Source organism: Paracoccidioides lutzii, assembly GCF_000150705.2.
Source record: "Paracoccidioides lutzii Pb01 unplaced genomic scaffold supercont2.26, whole genome shotgun sequence".
NCBI classification, from domain to species: Eukaryota; Fungi; Ascomycota; class Eurotiomycetes; order Onygenales; family Ajellomycetaceae; genus Paracoccidioides; species Paracoccidioides lutzii.
Window position 1 is genome coordinate 271745 of NW_015440972.1, and position 17019 is coordinate 288763.

Sequence of the window (17019 nt, forward strand, 5' to 3'; positions counted from 1 at the left end):
AATGCGATGCCTGCGAAGGAGCTAAGTTCGGTTGTCCCCGCACAGCTGTCCTACCTCGCGATATATAACCCATCCTTAGGGCCTACAGACGAAACTCTCGGAGATCAGATCGTTTTCTACTATTCAAGAAAGGAAGACACAAAATTCTCTGAAAGCACGCGGCAAGGTGGCACTGGCGACGATAGTGTTGATAACAACGAGAGGTTGCGCCAGATAGGCCTGGCGCAGGGTATGGTGAACTTCGCCAAGTAGGTATTGTTTCCGAATATCGCCATCTCCAAATGCGACAACCCTAACTGAGTCCGCGGCAGGAATTTCTCTAACGGCGAAGCGGTGAACACAGTCGACACAGAAAAATCCCGGATCGCGTTGCATGAACTGGAGACCGGTTGGTGGATCCTCGCCGTATGGTAGATACCTCCGTCTAATCTTGTTCACTTTCTAATATATTTTCCAAGTCCGTCGACTATACACGTATATCTATTGAATCGTCTGCCTCACGCGCACCAAAACCAAGCGATGCGCAACCCACCCAAGTTGAATACTCCTCCCGCGAAGTTGCCCCTCCCCATCTTATCCTTCAGCAACTTTTAAAAGCGCACGCGATATTCCTCCTGCATCACGCTCCCTCTCTTGATATACTCTACAACCGTCTATCAAGAACATCATTTTGCAGAGCGCTGGACCAATTCTGGACGAGATTTATTTGGGGTTGGGATGCTCTTTTAAATGGAAATCCGGCAGTTGATATATTGAATGGCGTCAAACTTGCAGCAACGGGAGAGCTAGGGATTGGAGTCGGTGAAGAGGAATGGGGAAGTGGAGAACGCGAAGTCTTAGAAGATTTCATTTCGAGAACGGATGGGCTAGTTGATATGGTTGTGTCACGTTTCGGAGACCCATCAACATCAAATCATCAGGGTCACGATACCCAAAACCAAAATACTTCTAAATTTGAACCAGCTAAAGAAAATCAGCCTTGGATAGGATGTAAAACTCCCCCACGTTCATTTGATGGCGTGATATTTTCAGGAGTCGGGACAATTTCCAAGCAGTCTCTTACCCGAGTATCCCACTGGATGGAATGGATATACCGCTATGGCGAAGACGCATTCGGAGTTAGACGTGATCCAAAATCCATGCGGCGACGTAAACGACGGACACCCCCTAAAGACAAGGCCCCAAACGGTGCCCAGGAACCCAATCCTATGTCCCTCAGGTTTTCACCAAGACGCAGCTTATCCCCGGGGATTCCTCCTCCTTTGGTAATCGGGTCAATTAAGACATCCAAGCCCAGACCTGAAAGGTCGACATTTAGGGAGAGCAGTCGCAACGCACAAGACGGCTCAAAGCTTTCTCCAGAGAAACCAAGCAATTCTTCCTTATTCAGCACAGACAGTTTTATGAAATTATTGACCTCTGGATACGGACCATCTTGGCCTGATACTTCGAACTACTTTTCGCTCTCACATCCACGAGTGAACTTTTTGAAGCTTAGCAGCGGCCCTCACACAACTGCTGTTGACACGGATAATCTGCCAGAGACAAGTTCCATAGAAAGGGAAGGCGCAGTATTATCAACATATCACAACAACGGCAGATTTATAATAGGGCTTCGAGATGATTTGGAGATCGAGGAGAGCGATGGCGAGGACGACACAGAGTCTGGTGAGGTGGGAGGTATACCAGCGAAGAAAGTTCAGACAGACAAAACAGTCCTCCGGACGTTGAGTCTAAAGATGCAAGAGCCCATATCGAAAGAAGGCAATGGAGGTATGTCACCAATCAACTAATGCAGGTTACAGATCGGAGGTATTAACTGGTTAAGCACAGGAACGACATCCGTTGACGAATATAGGGATTTGCAAGTGGTAGTATATCTTGTTAGCAAACCCTTTCTCAAGTTCTATGTGAGATGAGCTAAAACTAATGAAGAAACCAGAATCAACCCTTCATGTTCACATTCCTCTTTGAACTCGAAACGCCATCGCTATCCTCTTCCTCATTTTACCGGAGCATCCACCACCAGCTCGGGCCTCTTCAAAGGCCTCTATTGCTGTCAACGTCATTAGACAAGATTCCCCAACGAGCTCCGCTATGGAACCAGTACCAAAGCTCGAAAGAAAAAGGACCCAATCAACAGTCACCGCTGTATGACCTTATTTACGACCCTACGACGTGTTTCATCCACACCTCCCTTCCCAACATACCGGAGCCAGGAACACCAGTCCAAACAATAAATTTATCGTCACACAGTTCTACTGAACCAGCATGGTCCCGCCAAGATATCCTCAATGTCCACATGCAAATTCTAAATACCTACATCGAAACAAGAAACCGGCCCTCAGAGATCGAACGAACGTGTAAGACAAGCAGAGGCTGGTGGGTGTTATGGATGCGTCTAAAAGACTCTAGCGCCCACGGTGGTGAAATAGCTGGAGAAGAAATCGAACAACAGCAAACACTACCAGCGCTGCTATCATCTACATCATCCCGTCATGCCTTGCCATCAATGAAACTCACACCACCCCCAAAGGAAGCCTTCCTCGTCCGGAAGGCCAGCGATTACGCCTTACCTAGCCATGCTCGCAAATCCAGCGGAGCAAGATTCTTCCGGGACATTAGCGGTGCATCAGCCGCGTCGCAGTCCAGCGCAGGTGATGGACGAGTGGGATGGTCTGGGCCGGGGAAACTTGCTGAGGGTGTGGGACTCGATGCGCGACGGTATATTGAAGCCTTGTTTAATTTGAATCGGTAAAGAGGGGGATAAAGAAAAGCAATGTTTTTAATAGGGTTTGCCATCCGTAACGATAGTGAAGTTTGTTGCAGAGAGTATGTTTGCCCATGGTGGAAAGATTCAGATAGTTGGGAACTCCCATATAGCATCCAGATATGTGTTAAAAACAGTTTAAATGAAATTATTAAGGTTAATCTATCTATATCTAAATATAAAGTGTCTTAACACGTCTGCCTAGATATGGATACACCCTCAATTTACCATCAACTTTTGTCGGACCAACCAACGATGTGAACCAGATTGTACAGAAAGTAAAAGTGAACAATTACTCCGCTTGTCCTGAATTTAACCCCCTTATCTACACCGTACAATTCTATCAGCATAATCTACATTGGCAACAAAAGCAAATTTGCACGCCCAGTGACTTCCACTCCCAACATCCTCGTCCCTCATCCCTCGTCCCTTCTTGGCATTTTGGCAAGGTAAAGAGTGAGGCTACAGGGTATTTATATATGGTTAGAGACGTCTCCCATGTAACTATATATAAGTACCTTCACATGCATGTACTTAGGTACTCTATCATAGGGTCGAAATGGCAGCCAAAATGGTGAACTTGTCCTGTATTGGTCTTTGACTTTAATTAATCTCAGAAACTCAATCATGATTGCATTTTGAATGGGGAAAAACAGCAAGATATCCCCAATACAGGTATCGAGCTATAGCTCAACAGGAGCAAAGGGAATTTATATATATTAAAAAAAAAAAAGGAGCACAAAAGAAAAGAAAACGAGAAGTGAATGTGAAAAGAAGACACTATCTTGTCCAACAGGATAATATATTCCGCATGCACTCCACAGATCCCTCAAAATGGCATCAATGGCATCTTAAAACAGAATATCCGCAGTCCACATTTAACAACAATGAATGGGAATGAAAACACAAACACAGGTGTGCAAAAAAAAAAAAAAAAAAAAAAAAAAAAAAAAAAAAAAGTCAAATATACCAGAAGCAATATGCCCAGTGCCTATATAGCCACCTACCTGCCTAGGGCAACCAAGAGGCTATTTAATAAATTGGTTTCAAACTTTCCATTCCCCCTTTCTCCCCATCCAACAAGACATAACCGATTCGTAAGTCCAGGTTACAAACGTGGGTTATTGATAGGGGCGTGGCGTGTATGAGAGAAGAGGAGACATAAGAGACAGAGAAGGGAGAGGGGAGACTTTAAGGAGCAAACATATGTTTCTGATTTGAATTCTCCTGGATTCAAAATATGATCACACCACGATACTAAACACAGTGAGGGTGGGAATGATATTAGGGAAGACTTTGTATTGAGGAGTAATAATCAAGGATAAGGTAAACAGAACTACTAGATAGACTCGAGATATTTGGGGGGGAAGAGGACACCAAGGCGGGTTTAATTTAGAAACAGGACAAATAATAAAAACCGCAGTTTATTGATCAAAACCAAAGGACAAAGCAATCAATCAATCCGAGGGTTTGTTAGAAGGTTAGTAAGGACAGGGAAGCTAAAGGGCACACAAAATAGATGGGGAATGTTGTGATTTGGTCCTCGGGAAGGCCTGGGTATGGGGCAACTGTACTTCCGTTTTGGTAAAACGCAATACATGGGTCCGATGGTTGGGGATGAGTAACTCTTGTACCCTTTGTTTTGTGCTATGCGTTGCATAATGGGCCAAACATGGGAAGATTGAATACAGAAGCCAAGATATCTGGTAATGATCACAATGCTCTTATTTTTGACATCGAATTGGAGAACAAAGCACACAAACAGCGAAGCAGATCCACAAGTTTAAAAGTGAAACAAGATTGAGGGAGGGAAATAAACTAGGGAGCAAAAGGGTAAAAGGAAAAGATAGGAGATGTAGCCTGCAGCCGAAAAATGAGAATTAAAAGATTCACAAGATATTTGCATTTCCCAGTGGGTGTATTCTTTCATCTCCTCTTTAATTGGATCCATAGAACAGAATGGGACAGCATAAGGCATGCGTGGACAGTGGGAATGAAAAAAAAGGTAAAGGGAATTTTTTTTTTCTTTTCTTGTTTATTTGTTGGCAACCATTGCGGATATTCATCATCAAAAGTCATGGCCACTCAAATCTCACAAGAATTAGGCTTAACATGGGATAGATGCATCGATCGACCAAATTCGAGGGCTTGGACTAGCAAAGGAGAGGCCATGGTTAAAATGGTGCTCTCCGGATAGGCTTCGCAAAATGAAACAATGAGAAAGTCGACCAATTGCATAGCCAGATGATCCCCATCTTAAAGAGAACGTAGGGCAGGTAATTCAAACCATCCACACATCTCAACGCAACAACTGATAACACGAGCCACCAGGAATTTCTATCCATGTACCGTTCGTCCCAGTTTTGTCAGGAAGCTTAGGTGGGAAGTCTTCCGATCAATATATGGCTGAGCTGGAACAAAAGAAAGAAATTTACAAAATCTTGCATTTCTTTTTCTCCTTCTTCGCCAGCAGTGCAGCTCGAGTAGCTGACTCGAACACCTCACGAACTCCGTCGTTTGTTCGGGCGGAGCATTCCAGATACTTGTAAGCGCCAATCTTCTTGCGGACCTCCTCACCCTGTAGACATACATATCAGCACCTAAAATACTTGGGACTTACAGAGGAGCTATCTGTTGACATACCTGTTCGGTGGTCACGGGCTTCTGAGACGTCTTGCGCAGCTCTTCAATCGTTCTGGGGTCGTCACGAAGATCTTTCTTGCAGCCAACGAGGATAATGGGATGACCCTGGCAGAAATGAAGGACTTCAGAAATCCACTGAAGATATTGGTTAGCTAGAGTTCAATCACATAGATGAGCGATTCTAGACCACCAACCTTCTCCTGGACGTTGTCGAGAGAGTCGGGGGAATCGATAGCGAAACAGATCAGAATAACGTGTGAATCAGGGTAGGAAAGAGGTCTGAGTCGATCGTAATCTTCCTGGCCAGCCGTATCCCAAAGTGCGAGCTCGACATGCTTTCCATCGACCTCAACGTCGGCCACATAGTTCTCGAAGACGGTTGGGACGTAGACCTAAGAGGGACGAACCGCATCAGCGTGACTGTTTTGAATTTGAAAGGAAGGCCCCTGGGTCATTATTTTGTGGACATTCCGATCGGTATAATCCATCAAAACAAGCAGAGATCGTTGGGGTTTTGAGGGGAGGGTAGGCAGGGGTGTGAATATGTACCTCAGGGAAGGTACCCTTGGAAAACACACTGTGGAAATGTCAAAGTCAATAATCAATACAGTCAGATAGTCAAGCAAAATATCATATCATGAATGAAACAGGCTGCTCTCTAAGGAAGGAATGCTCACATCAAGAGACAAGTTTTACCACAGGCACCATCACCAACAATGACAAGTTTACGACGAATCTCAGCCATCTTGATAACAAACTGAGGTTTGTTAGTAAAATTAAAATAAAAAAAGACAAGCAGTAGAATCAGCAAGCAAGGAGTAGATAGAACAGCAGGACAAGAGAGAAGAGAATAGAAAAGATGAAGAGATGTCAGGGAGTCTGTTGATGTTTGCTGGCAGGTATTTCTGATGTTGTTGTTGGTGGTGTGTTGCTGGCGAAGGTTACCAGAGAGAACAAAAGATAAACATACTGATGACGATGGAGCAGGAGAGTGAAGTGAACAGCCTCAATCAATAGAAGGGATAAAGAGAGTAGTTAAGAGAGCAAGCCAGAGAAGACAGTAGCAGAAGCTATAAGAGCTGAAGGGATGAAAAGATGGTGGGAACAAGATGGGCGATGAGCAAAAGGAGAAAGGTGAGAAGAGCGAGGTGTCTGGAGAGGATTCAGAGGTTGGAGGTTGGAGGTTGGAGGTTGGAGGTTGGATGGAGACGAAGCAGGCGGAAGCCGCAAGAGTGTTGGCTGAAAGAGGCCTAGGGCGCTTTTGACGCTTTGAGGGCTTCCGGGCTTGGGACGAAGATGACTCAGCAGTTTTTGAGCTTGCAGCAAGATACGCCAGAGACTGAGCGAGAGACCATAAAAAAGTATATACAGAGAATGTATGTATTAACTAGTTATATCTGTTTTTTTTTTTTTTTTTTTTAATATTTTCAAGAGATCTCTGAATGTAAAAAATTCAATAGGTGTTCTATGTACATAGTTACGTGCATATTGACTCTGTATGGTTGATGGATAGCAGTCCCGATGCCTTCGGAAAGCACCCTCCCATAAACATCAAATTCTCTCAAAGCTATCCGTCAAATTTCTACATGGCTGGTATCGAGAACATTTTACCATAATTATTGTTTGCTTCTATTGTTGCCAAATCCTCACATTTTACCAGTCCAATATGCAACAACCAAGAGTCTGCTCTCGAATTGGTTGCCCTGCCCTAGGTATATTGGCGACTGACTTGACACGAGCATCTGCCTAGGCCAAAAACAACGGCAAAAAGGGAAAAAAAGAAAAAGAAAAAGGATAAAAAGTTTTTTCCTCAATTTTTTCCTTACGTAGCCTCAGTTCCTAACTAACTATCCTTTCGACGTGGGTGTGTTATGTAATATACACGCTGTGGTCCATGGTAAAATAAGGCATCTTCCGCCTCCGCCAACTCAATCTAAACGAAACGCAAATCAGTACCATCAAAGTTAACAAGTCTTGCATCGCTCGATGCTGAATGCCGCCCAAGAAGGGCATATTCGGACATAAGTTGAGCACCCGATCTCCCGTCAGACCCTTGGCTTGGAGCTTTCCTTATCCACATGCTCTCCTGCTGCCCCAGATCTTGAAGTCTCCTCAAGCCATGGCACAGACAGCATCAAGATATATCGAATAACGATGGCGGGCTCAGATAACTATATCATGTCATAGTATTGGGTAGACTAGACATCTACCCTTCCACTTACCTCCAGGCCAAGGAATAACACTGGCCATTTGGTTCAAATTTTTCACGTCAAATTATTCGACCTTCGCAAGGAGTATGGTAAGCTAACGTCGTCACACGAAGCATTACTACCGAGAGTTTCCAATTGACGACTGCTTTTTTCACTCCGATGATTCGCAGCCAACTCAAAATGTCTCGCAGCAGCATTCTAGCTTTTAGCTGGACAGGGGCGCACGAAGACCTTCATCCCAGTCCAAAAGATCAGCTGTGGCGGTGCAAACCCTCCAGACGTACCATGGATGGATCCATTGATTGACAGCCCTGAAACTGCATGCAGGAAGCTAGGGAAGTTACTCAGGTAATAGAGAATGCATGCAAGTGACTCAAACCTGCGAATCTTCAGCGCAGAACTAGAGAGTTGATAAGTCGACGACTAAGTACGGACTGAACTCACTCGACTTGAGGATGCTCTGCGAGCAGCGCCCGTAAAAGCTACACCCCATGATGATTAACTAGCCAAAAAGCCCAATAAACTAAAATATTTAATACCCTACCAGTAAAAAATGTAATTATGACGCACAGGAGCCACCGCTGATATCAATAAGGTCACCGTAACTTTGGAAACCTTACCAAGGAATTCAAGATACAAAACTGCAAGGCAGACTTGTGTGAGCTTGGATGGCCCCTTCCACGTGCAACCTGCCACACACGAATCCGCCCGGGAACACTTAAGGCCATTCCCATTTTGGAGACGGGCAAGGCGGTCTTCCTTACAGGGATTGGACGTGGCTGATTCCAAGGCTCTTACATATGTTACTGTTTCTCTTTTCCAGCAATTGAAATGCAAGGGAATTCCTGAGTGTCAAATATTATCCAGGAATAATTAACGTTTCATACGTGGAGAATTATATCCAGCGGAGCGAACAATTAATCCATTGTCGTTTCTGTTAGCCAGCCAATATCAGGAGATTTCAGAAAGTCCCGAGTAGAGTTACAACCATGGGACTAACGTTTTGACATTAACGTTTCTCCCCGTCTCAAAACTGCGTGCGCCATGCCGTTTCCATAAGCTTGTCTCAGTTCTTTCACGGACCTCCCTCATTAAAAAACCCTAAACGTTTTCTGAAAAAGGGAACAGGCAGACTGACTCGACGCTTGAGAAGTGAGAGGTTTCTTCACTATATATCCTACAAACCTCCCCGGTTACCATCCCCAACTCTTCTGTTCATTGAGTTTTGGCGAGCTATCATGAATGAGCGAAGAATCAGTGAAGCAACCGGGCCCTAGAAGGCCACAATGATTTATCCCCTGGGAGGCGTGGGGAACAGCCCAAACTTTGGTTGAATGGTCGTGATATTGAACATGTCCAAATGGGGTGAAACCAGATACCCCTTTTCCCAACATGAGGCATTGCCCCATTATCCAGCTTCTATAAAAGCGGAAGTGGGATTCCAGAAAATAACCAACTGAAAATACCATAGACGAACCCATCTACTCTGGTAACTGGCTCGGTTCCTCACACTGTCCCTATTCCTGGAATGTTGAACCCCCAATTCACACATATTACAGACGGCTTGAAAAGGCATTTTAATAATGGTTCAAGCGAATCAACGGTAACTGAAAACATAACAATTAATCTCCAAGCTCCTCGAACTCGTTCCAAATACGTCCGTGGCCTGAGATCCAGATCGACCATGTCACCAGGAAGTGGGGAACGTTCAATACCATCCAAAATGCGGGAGCTACAAAGATATCTGATGTCGCTTGTAGAACTGGCCTGTAGAACCATGATGAAATATTCCTTTCTTTTGGCTACAAACAACAAGGATCCTATACCTCTTCAATATGATGTTGCATTTGGCTATAAAACTACCTTCAGACAGTTTGGAGAATGTGCCTGATTGATGGATGCCAAGACATTTGATGATTATGTAATAAGTCCGTAAATTTGCATTCACCCCAGAAATAACAATGCCAGAATCGTCATCGAGCTGATAACTGCTACCTGTCCCAGACCCTTTCACAGTTGCCATTGACCTTTATAACGATGCAAAAGGCCATCAGGCGGGCTACTCTTGCGGCCAACCAGGCCAAACGAAAGGCGAGAATCCAAGCTGAAAAAGATAAGCGCGAGGAAATGAAAAAATACATCCGAGAACGGCAGCAGCATCAGCAGATGATTCTCGACCAGGTCAATGCTGAACGAAAATCGCGGCGGGAGGACTGGTTAAAGGGCCCATTGGCCCCGAAACGAGATTATGCTAGCCTTCAAGGCTTACACGGCACCCTTCCACCGCCGTTCACGAATCCCCCGAGCCTTCCACGCGCGAATAGGGAGAAGTTCGTCAACTTCGCTCCGGGGGATCGAGTGGTTGTGATAAAGGGTAGGGAACGAGGGAGGATTGGAACTGTTTCTGCTATAAATGCAAAAAGCCAGACGATGACTATCAATGGGATTAACAAGGTAAGTGACTATGCTGGGAGCTTTTTCATTATACCATGAGAATCAGAGAAGTATATGCTCATCCGCCAAACCAAAAAATTCCTTAGGCCGATATACGCTATCCCAAATTCCTTTTAGGAGATGAGAATGATAAACGACCATATCGACCAATATCTATGCCAGTTCCCTTCGAGGACGTCCGGCTCGTTGTTCCCCTAACCAATTCCGAAACGGGAAAGGTGGAAGATGTCGTCGTGAAACACATGTATGCCGGAGAGCCGTTCATAGACCATCCATACGGCGTAGGCACGCCCAAGCATACACGATACATCTCGGACCTCGATGTCGAGATCCCTTGGCCCGAGCCAATCATCGAAGACTACAAGGACGAACAAATAGATACCCTACGAATCGACGTGGAGGACCGCACTCATATTCCTTACCTCAATGAGCGCCCATTCCCTCTAACTGTTCTCGACGAGCTTAGGAATAAATTCTCTAAATACCGTACTCGACATGATCCAGAGTGGGTTGCACTGAAGGAAGAAGAGGATAGGCACTTGGAAGAACAGAAGAACAAACTATGGGTCACGCCAAAGATGGCGTATATGGCCCAGAAGGCACAGCAGAGAGTGGAAGAAAGGGAGCAGCGGAAGGATGCAGATGGGAACTATATTGTCCCTCAGGAAACCGTGTCGTATATCGAGCAATTCCTGGCCAAGAAGCAGAAGTAATCTGCGTTAAAGGGGCCGTCAGGACCTTTGGTGACTCCATTTCATGGTGGCGGCAAATTCCATCAGGAGGCTCTGAAAGGCGTTATGTTCCCTTTTATTTGTATATTTCTACTTTTGGGCACAGAAAGAGTTATCGTCATGTTTGGAGGCACAGTTTGAAAGGCCTGTACTGTACTAGGCAATCCAATCATTGTATGATATTATTGGGATACATCTGAGTTTGCTCTAAAGGATTATTTGTGCTTGGCGATTGGTGAAATAGACATAAAATCTCACTTTTAAATATATAGGCGTGTTCAATGCATTAAATATGCACGATAGAAAGCCGGGATTTCTCCGCCTGGAGGGCCTAAAAATATATATCCCAACTGCTTTAGCAATAACAACCAACACTTTTGTTCTACTACCATTTTCTTCTTTTTATGAGACAAAAATAAAATGATTAAGACATTTATGTCCAATATTCGAAATAATTGCCTAAGCTCCCAAAAATAGCCTTTATAAAATGCGATTTGTTACCCCTACCACCATTGTCTAGCGTCAATCCGTGCCCAGTCGTCGTGTTGTCTCAGCCATCTCAAATTTTGGCGCTTCTCCTCTCACCCACCCATCAGGAGTGTCGGGCAACCACATCTCCTGTTCTTTCTTATATTACGCAAACCTCGACATGTCTTCGAGTACTATCCATCATTCCATCATCGACAAAGCCTTCGAGGGCAATGCGGCGCTCCGGAAACGCGTCTACTCTGCCATTGGTAAGTTTCAACACTTTCAAATGACCGTACATTCCTATTGCAGCAAAAGGAATCTTCCACCAGTTATCGTCACGATCACACCCTTATGGCATGCATAAAAATACAAAATGAAACTAACCACATAGACCCACAGCTTCCAGCCCCGAACATGCCAGCCTCTTCGAAGACATTGCAAAATACACCTGCACGCTCCGCAACAGCAGCAGCAGCGGCTCGTCCACCCTTTCTTCCTCCCAGCTACGGGTGGCCGGCGGGGACGGCCCGGCAGCAAAAAAACGCAAACTTATTAACGGAGGAGCAGTGGTAGGGGAAGGGGGAGCCAATTCCGCAAACGACGCAACGCTGTCAGCGGGCCTAACAGCCGATGCTGAGTTACAATTCTACGTGCAGGACCTGTCGTTTGCGGTTCCGCAACGAAAGAAGTTACGGCTGGAACTGACGAGGCTTGCGTCTTCTGCTGGTGACTCTTCGATGGCAACAGAGTATCTGAGGGCGAGGAATCAGGTGTCTGGTGAGGTGGAGTTTGGGGTTTCCCTGTCGAAGATTCGTGAGTCTATCTATCTATCTGTCTTTTACAGTTTGCCGTATATATCTTTTAGCCCTCCAGAGTGTTCTCGGGGGGAGGGGAAGTTGCGATATAGGAGGTTGTTTGCTAATACTTCTTAACCCTTTATATAGAGCATATACTCTGCCTCCCTGTCCCAGAAAAGACGCAACGACAATTCAATTTCTGTATCATTCCAGAGTACGCGGATGGTATCACGTCTGTCCCTGACGGGCAAGTTACATTCGAGTCAATCGTCTGGACTATTCCCGATGGCCCCCCGAGGACAGCATTCCTGGGCTCAGGTACACCAGCTATGGAAAGCGCAAATCTTGCGGAGACGTACGAAAGTTATCTGAAGAGGATGCTTGATGATAATCTAAAGCATACAAAAGTTATTTGTCCGAGTGAGAAGGAATTTGTGAGTCCGGTTCCTGAGGCTCATCGGAAGGACGATAAGGCGTATCATGTCAAGGCGTTTCGGGGGAGTAAGGAAGGTAAGCATTTACGTTTATACATCCATTTCTTTACAGCCCGCTGCACGGGCATAGGGGGTGTCGCTCTCACTAGATATCCTTTGAAAATGGACTTGTATTTTTTCACCCCAAGGAGCAACCAAACTCTAACCAAACATACATCACCCATAGGATACCTCTTCTTCCTCTCCACAGGTATCTTCTTCGGCTTCAAAAAGCCCCTCATCTTCTTCTCCCTCGAAAATATCGACTCGATATCCTACACCTCCGTCCTTCAGCGGACATTCAACCTCAACATCGCCGCCCGCTCACCTCTAAAGCCAGCCGAAGTACAAGAATTCGAGCTCTCAATGATCGACCAATCTAACCATCCGGGAATTGATGCTTATATCAAAAAACACGGCTTGCAAGATGCCAGTTTAGCAGAAGCCAGGAGGGCTAAGAGGTTGAATATCAATGCCGTGAAAGGTGATGGTGCTGATGGTGCGGGTAACGGTGGTGATGCTGGCGCAAATAATGGTGTCGGTAGTATTGGGGAGGAGGAGGAATCTGAATTGGTGAAGGCGCAGAGGGAGATGGAGGATCGGGAAGATGAAGAAGAGGAAGACTATGATCCTGGTAGCGAGGGGGATAGCGATGGGAGCGGATCGAGCAGTGAGGAAGAAGATGATTATTATGATGGGGAAGGAGATGGTCAGCAGGAGGATAAGGGAGAGGGGAGGGATCTTGTCAAGGAAGAGTTGGGGAGTGAAGCTGAGGAGATTGAGAAAGATTAGGGGGGTTGCAGATGAATTTTCTAGTTATCTTGAAATTTGTCTACTTGTTAATGTCAGAGAGGAGAGAGGGTGAGTATGTTAAGATATCACCATCTATTTTGCTTGTTTGTTATGTGTTCTTCTGTTCCCGCATATTAATGTAATATGCTACGTGATTTCATTTACACCACCACCTTCACGGTATGCAGGGCAACTGTGTTCTCATATGATATCGGGGTCCAGGACTTCTGTTTTATATAGATATAGCTATGAAGGATTTTGATTTTGGAGCAGGACGCTAATATCTTGACTGGAACTGGGTTACATCCACTGCGTTTCAAGCAAGATAATACAAGATTTCTATTTCTATCTTAGTTTTATTTATTATTATTTCTTTTTTTTTAAAAAAAACTTGCCCATTTATCCCTATCTTCGATTCCCATTTGTATCAGGTAAATACAAATCAAGAAACTTATCTTCCATCCGGTCTGGCCTCCGCCTGCCTCCGCTATTTTATCTCCTCCACAAATCCACTAATTCCTTTGTTGAAAGTTGATTAAAATCATGATTTTGCTCTAGGAACAAAATACAGCAAGTTTAATATAAAAAAACCAAGATTAAATTCCTGACAAGTCGGTTGGTGTAGCCTTGGCTCTGGCTTAGTTCTGCAAATGGAGGCAAATGGAGAGATAACCTTCAATTTTCTGTCTGGACTGATAGAGGGGAATTTGTCTCTGGGAATGTAAAATACATGCATATTTGCATGCAGGATGCAACGGCAAATCTGTATCTAAAAGGGTTTGATACAGAGCATAGACAAGATGACATGATGCCGTATAAGTTTGTAGAGCTATTTAAATGCTTTCAATCTCAAACTGTTGTTCGAGAGTATAAATAGAGATAATTATAGCTCAACCTCAGCTAGCCCTTGGAATTCAGGAACTAGTAGCTTTTGAGGCCAGAAAAACTTTGTTTCATTCGCAACTTCAGTCAACCCGTTATTCAACCTTTCAGCCAGGCAAGTCAATTTGACGTCTTCACCGTGTATATACTACACATAAGATGTCATCAAGATCCCACAGTATCTCATTAATATAGATCTGAAAGATAGCAGTGGTATTGCAGAGATCAAACTGCATAATCAAATATTCAAAGTTGCTGCATTGATCTAAAAGATTGTCTTTCATTCATCATCTTCATTAATTTGAATTTATAATAGACATCTCTTAGATTGATTTTGAAGACATCTTCACTTCACTGAATCAATCATATCATCAATTAACAGTAGAGAATAATAATTCAACTGTCATTTTGTTGTTCTTTGTAGTCTACATAAAGACAGATTTTATTTTATTTTATTTTATTTAATATGAATAGAACAAGGTCCTCCCCAAACTAGGAAATCAGGGCTAAGTATTAGGGCTACGGGATGATAAATGTGTTAGTTAGCTTGTAGTTCAGTTCTTATTCTTCTTTTCTTTTTTTCTTTTTCAGCTTGTATTAGAAGTTATATAACAAGCAGTTTATCTCTAATAAATCATTTCATTACAATAAGTATCTCAGCAGAATTTGGCAGACTCCAGGACAGGTCTGATGCTGTTTGGTCCTTTGTTAAGACTAACAACACCTTGGGCGAAGGGGAAAGGGTGTGTAATTACAATACGATATGGGAACTGAGTCACGCGCCAAGAGCAGCCTCGGCCAGTCACATGCCAGCAAAGGACGGTGTTGATACCGGGTTTTGTCTGCTGTATTGGCAGAACTGAATAATACCGCTAGCCCCTTTCTGGCCAACTAAGCACGGGACCATGGAGACTGTATTGAACTGCAGCAAGCACATCATAGCATATACTAAGTGCCTTGCTAACCTTATTTTGAAATCAGATTATAAAAATGTTGAATCTGTATACTTATCTTTCTCAACATATTTACCAGCGATATTTCTAAATGCATCTTTATCACGATATGCCACTGGGGAATTAGAAGAAGTTTTATTTTATAATTTAAAATTATTTTTATTTTTAATTAATTTTTTAAATTTATTAATTAATTTATTAATTATATATAAAATATATATTAAAAATAATTTTTATAAAATTTATATTTTTATTTTTTAAATTTTAAACTTTATATATTATTTTATATTTTTAAAATAAAAATATATTAATAAAATTTTTAAGATTTAATTTTTAATTTAAATATTATTTAATTTAAATATTTAATTATTAAATAATAAATATTTATATTTATATAATTTTATTTTAAAAATATAAAATAATATATAAAGTTTAAAAATAAATATTAATTTTTTAAATATTAAAAAATAATTAATTAATAATAAACTTTAACATAAATTTATATTATAAAAATTTTTAAAATATTTATTTAATTTTAACTTTATATATAATAATAACTATTAAAATTTTTATATTAATAATAAAATATATTTTATTTTTAATATATTATTTATTTTTAAATTTTTATAAAAAAATTTATTTTTTTAATTTTATATTTTATATTTTTAAATAATTTAATATTATAATTAAATTAAAATTAATTTATATAAGTATATAAAATATAGTATTAAATAAAAATTATAATTATTAATTTAAATTTTATTAAATATTTATATAAATTTAATTAAATTTAATTATTTTAAAAATTTAATAATTAAATCATATGATATATATAAAATATTAAACTTTATAAATTTAATATATTTTATAAATAATAACTCAAAAAATATTATATAATAAATTATTTTTAAATACTATATTAGTTTAAGATTAAATCTTATAATTATATATTTTAAATAAATAATAATAATAATAATAATTTAAAAATATAAATTATATTTATTTTTTAATTTATAATAAAAATTTTTTAATTAAAAATAATTTATATTTCTTTAAATTAATAACTATTTTATTTATATAAAAATATTATTTAAAAAGATAAAAAATAAAATATATAATTATTAAATACTATATAATTTTAAAATAAAACTTTATAATTTTTAAATTATATTTATTGACTATATTTATAAGATAATTAAATTTTAATTCAATTAAATAAATATTATAATCTTTAATAATATATATATGAAATAAATAATAATAATTATTATTATATTTATATATATATATATATATAATATAACTTTATAAAATTATATATTATATAATTTACTAGTTTTATAAATTTTGACTAAATTTATATAATTTAATAATTAAATTTATAGTTAAAGTAATTAAATTTATAAAGATTTAAATAAATTACTATTTATAAAATTAATAGTATTAGTTAAAAAATAAAATACTAAAGTTAAATTAAAGTAAAATAATAAAAACTTTAATAAAAAAGTAGATTGAAGATAGAATATCTTATAAACTAGTTAATTTTTATTAAATTAATAAATTATAGAAATTATAATCAACTAGTTAAAATTATTCTTATAAATTAATTATTAAGTTTATAATTAAATATTAATTAAATATAATATATTACAAAAATATAGAGCTTTAAAAATTAAAAAAGTTTACTTATTTTTAATAGGAACTTTTATTACAAGTTTAAATCTTTTCTTTATTTCTATGAAGTGTCTTGCCTTTTTATTGCTTATTGATGAAATTCTCAAGCATTGAAGTTGATTAACTAGCAAGATTGAGGGTATTTTTGGCTTGAAAGGCCTGCTCAGGG

General features: G+C 40.5%; 5 protein-coding genes across 5 annotated transcripts; 4 read left to right on the plus strand and 1 right to left on the minus strand.

Moving 5' to 3' along the window:
* Positions 1 to 6: 6 nt before the first annotated feature.
* On the plus strand, positions 7 to 2758 carry PAAG_07633 (hypothetical protein; the record flags this gene model as incomplete). The annotated part of the gene is made up of 5 exons (XM_015846281.1): positions 7 to 248; positions 312 to 405; positions 459 to 1773; positions 1834 to 1883; positions 1943 to 2758. The coding sequence occupies 5 exons, from the start codon at positions 7 to 9 to the stop codon at positions 2756 to 2758; spliced, it is 2517 nt and encodes an 838-aa protein (XP_015700764.1).
* Positions 2759 to 5201: 2443 nt separating this feature from the next.
* PAAG_07634 (small GTPase RhoA) lies at positions 5202 to 6158 on the minus strand (the record flags this gene model as incomplete). The annotated part of the gene is made up of 5 exons (XM_002790290.2): positions 5202 to 5348; positions 5414 to 5548; positions 5608 to 5805; positions 5963 to 5990; positions 6091 to 6158. 5 exons carry the CDS (start codon positions 6156 to 6158, stop codon positions 5202 to 5204), a joined length of 576 nt encoding a protein of 191 aa, XP_002790336.1.
* Positions 6159 to 6709: 551 nt separating this feature from the next.
* PAAG_07635 (hypothetical protein) lies at positions 6710 to 7029 on the plus strand (the record flags this gene model as incomplete). The annotated part of the gene is made up of 2 exons (XM_015846282.1): positions 6710 to 6789; positions 6927 to 7029. 2 exons carry the CDS (start codon positions 6710 to 6712, stop codon positions 7027 to 7029), a joined length of 183 nt encoding a protein of 60 aa, XP_015700765.1.
* Positions 7030 to 9660: 2631 nt separating this feature from the next.
* PAAG_07637 (KOW motif domain-containing protein) lies at positions 9661 to 10790 on the plus strand (the record flags this gene model as incomplete). The annotated part of the gene is made up of 2 exons (XM_015846283.1): positions 9661 to 10077; positions 10164 to 10790. The coding sequence occupies 2 exons, from the start codon at positions 9661 to 9663 to the stop codon at positions 10788 to 10790; spliced, it is 1044 nt and encodes a 347-aa protein (XP_015700766.1).
* A 667-nt stretch (positions 10791 to 11457) lies between these two features.
* On the plus strand, positions 11458 to 13341 carry PAAG_07638 (hypothetical protein; the record flags this gene model as incomplete). The annotated part of the gene is made up of 4 exons (XM_002790293.2): positions 11458 to 11545; positions 11679 to 12092; positions 12224 to 12586; positions 12737 to 13341. 4 exons carry the CDS (start codon positions 11458 to 11460, stop codon positions 13339 to 13341), a joined length of 1470 nt encoding a protein of 489 aa, XP_002790339.1.
* Between the last annotated feature and the right edge of the window lie 3678 nt (positions 13342 to 17019).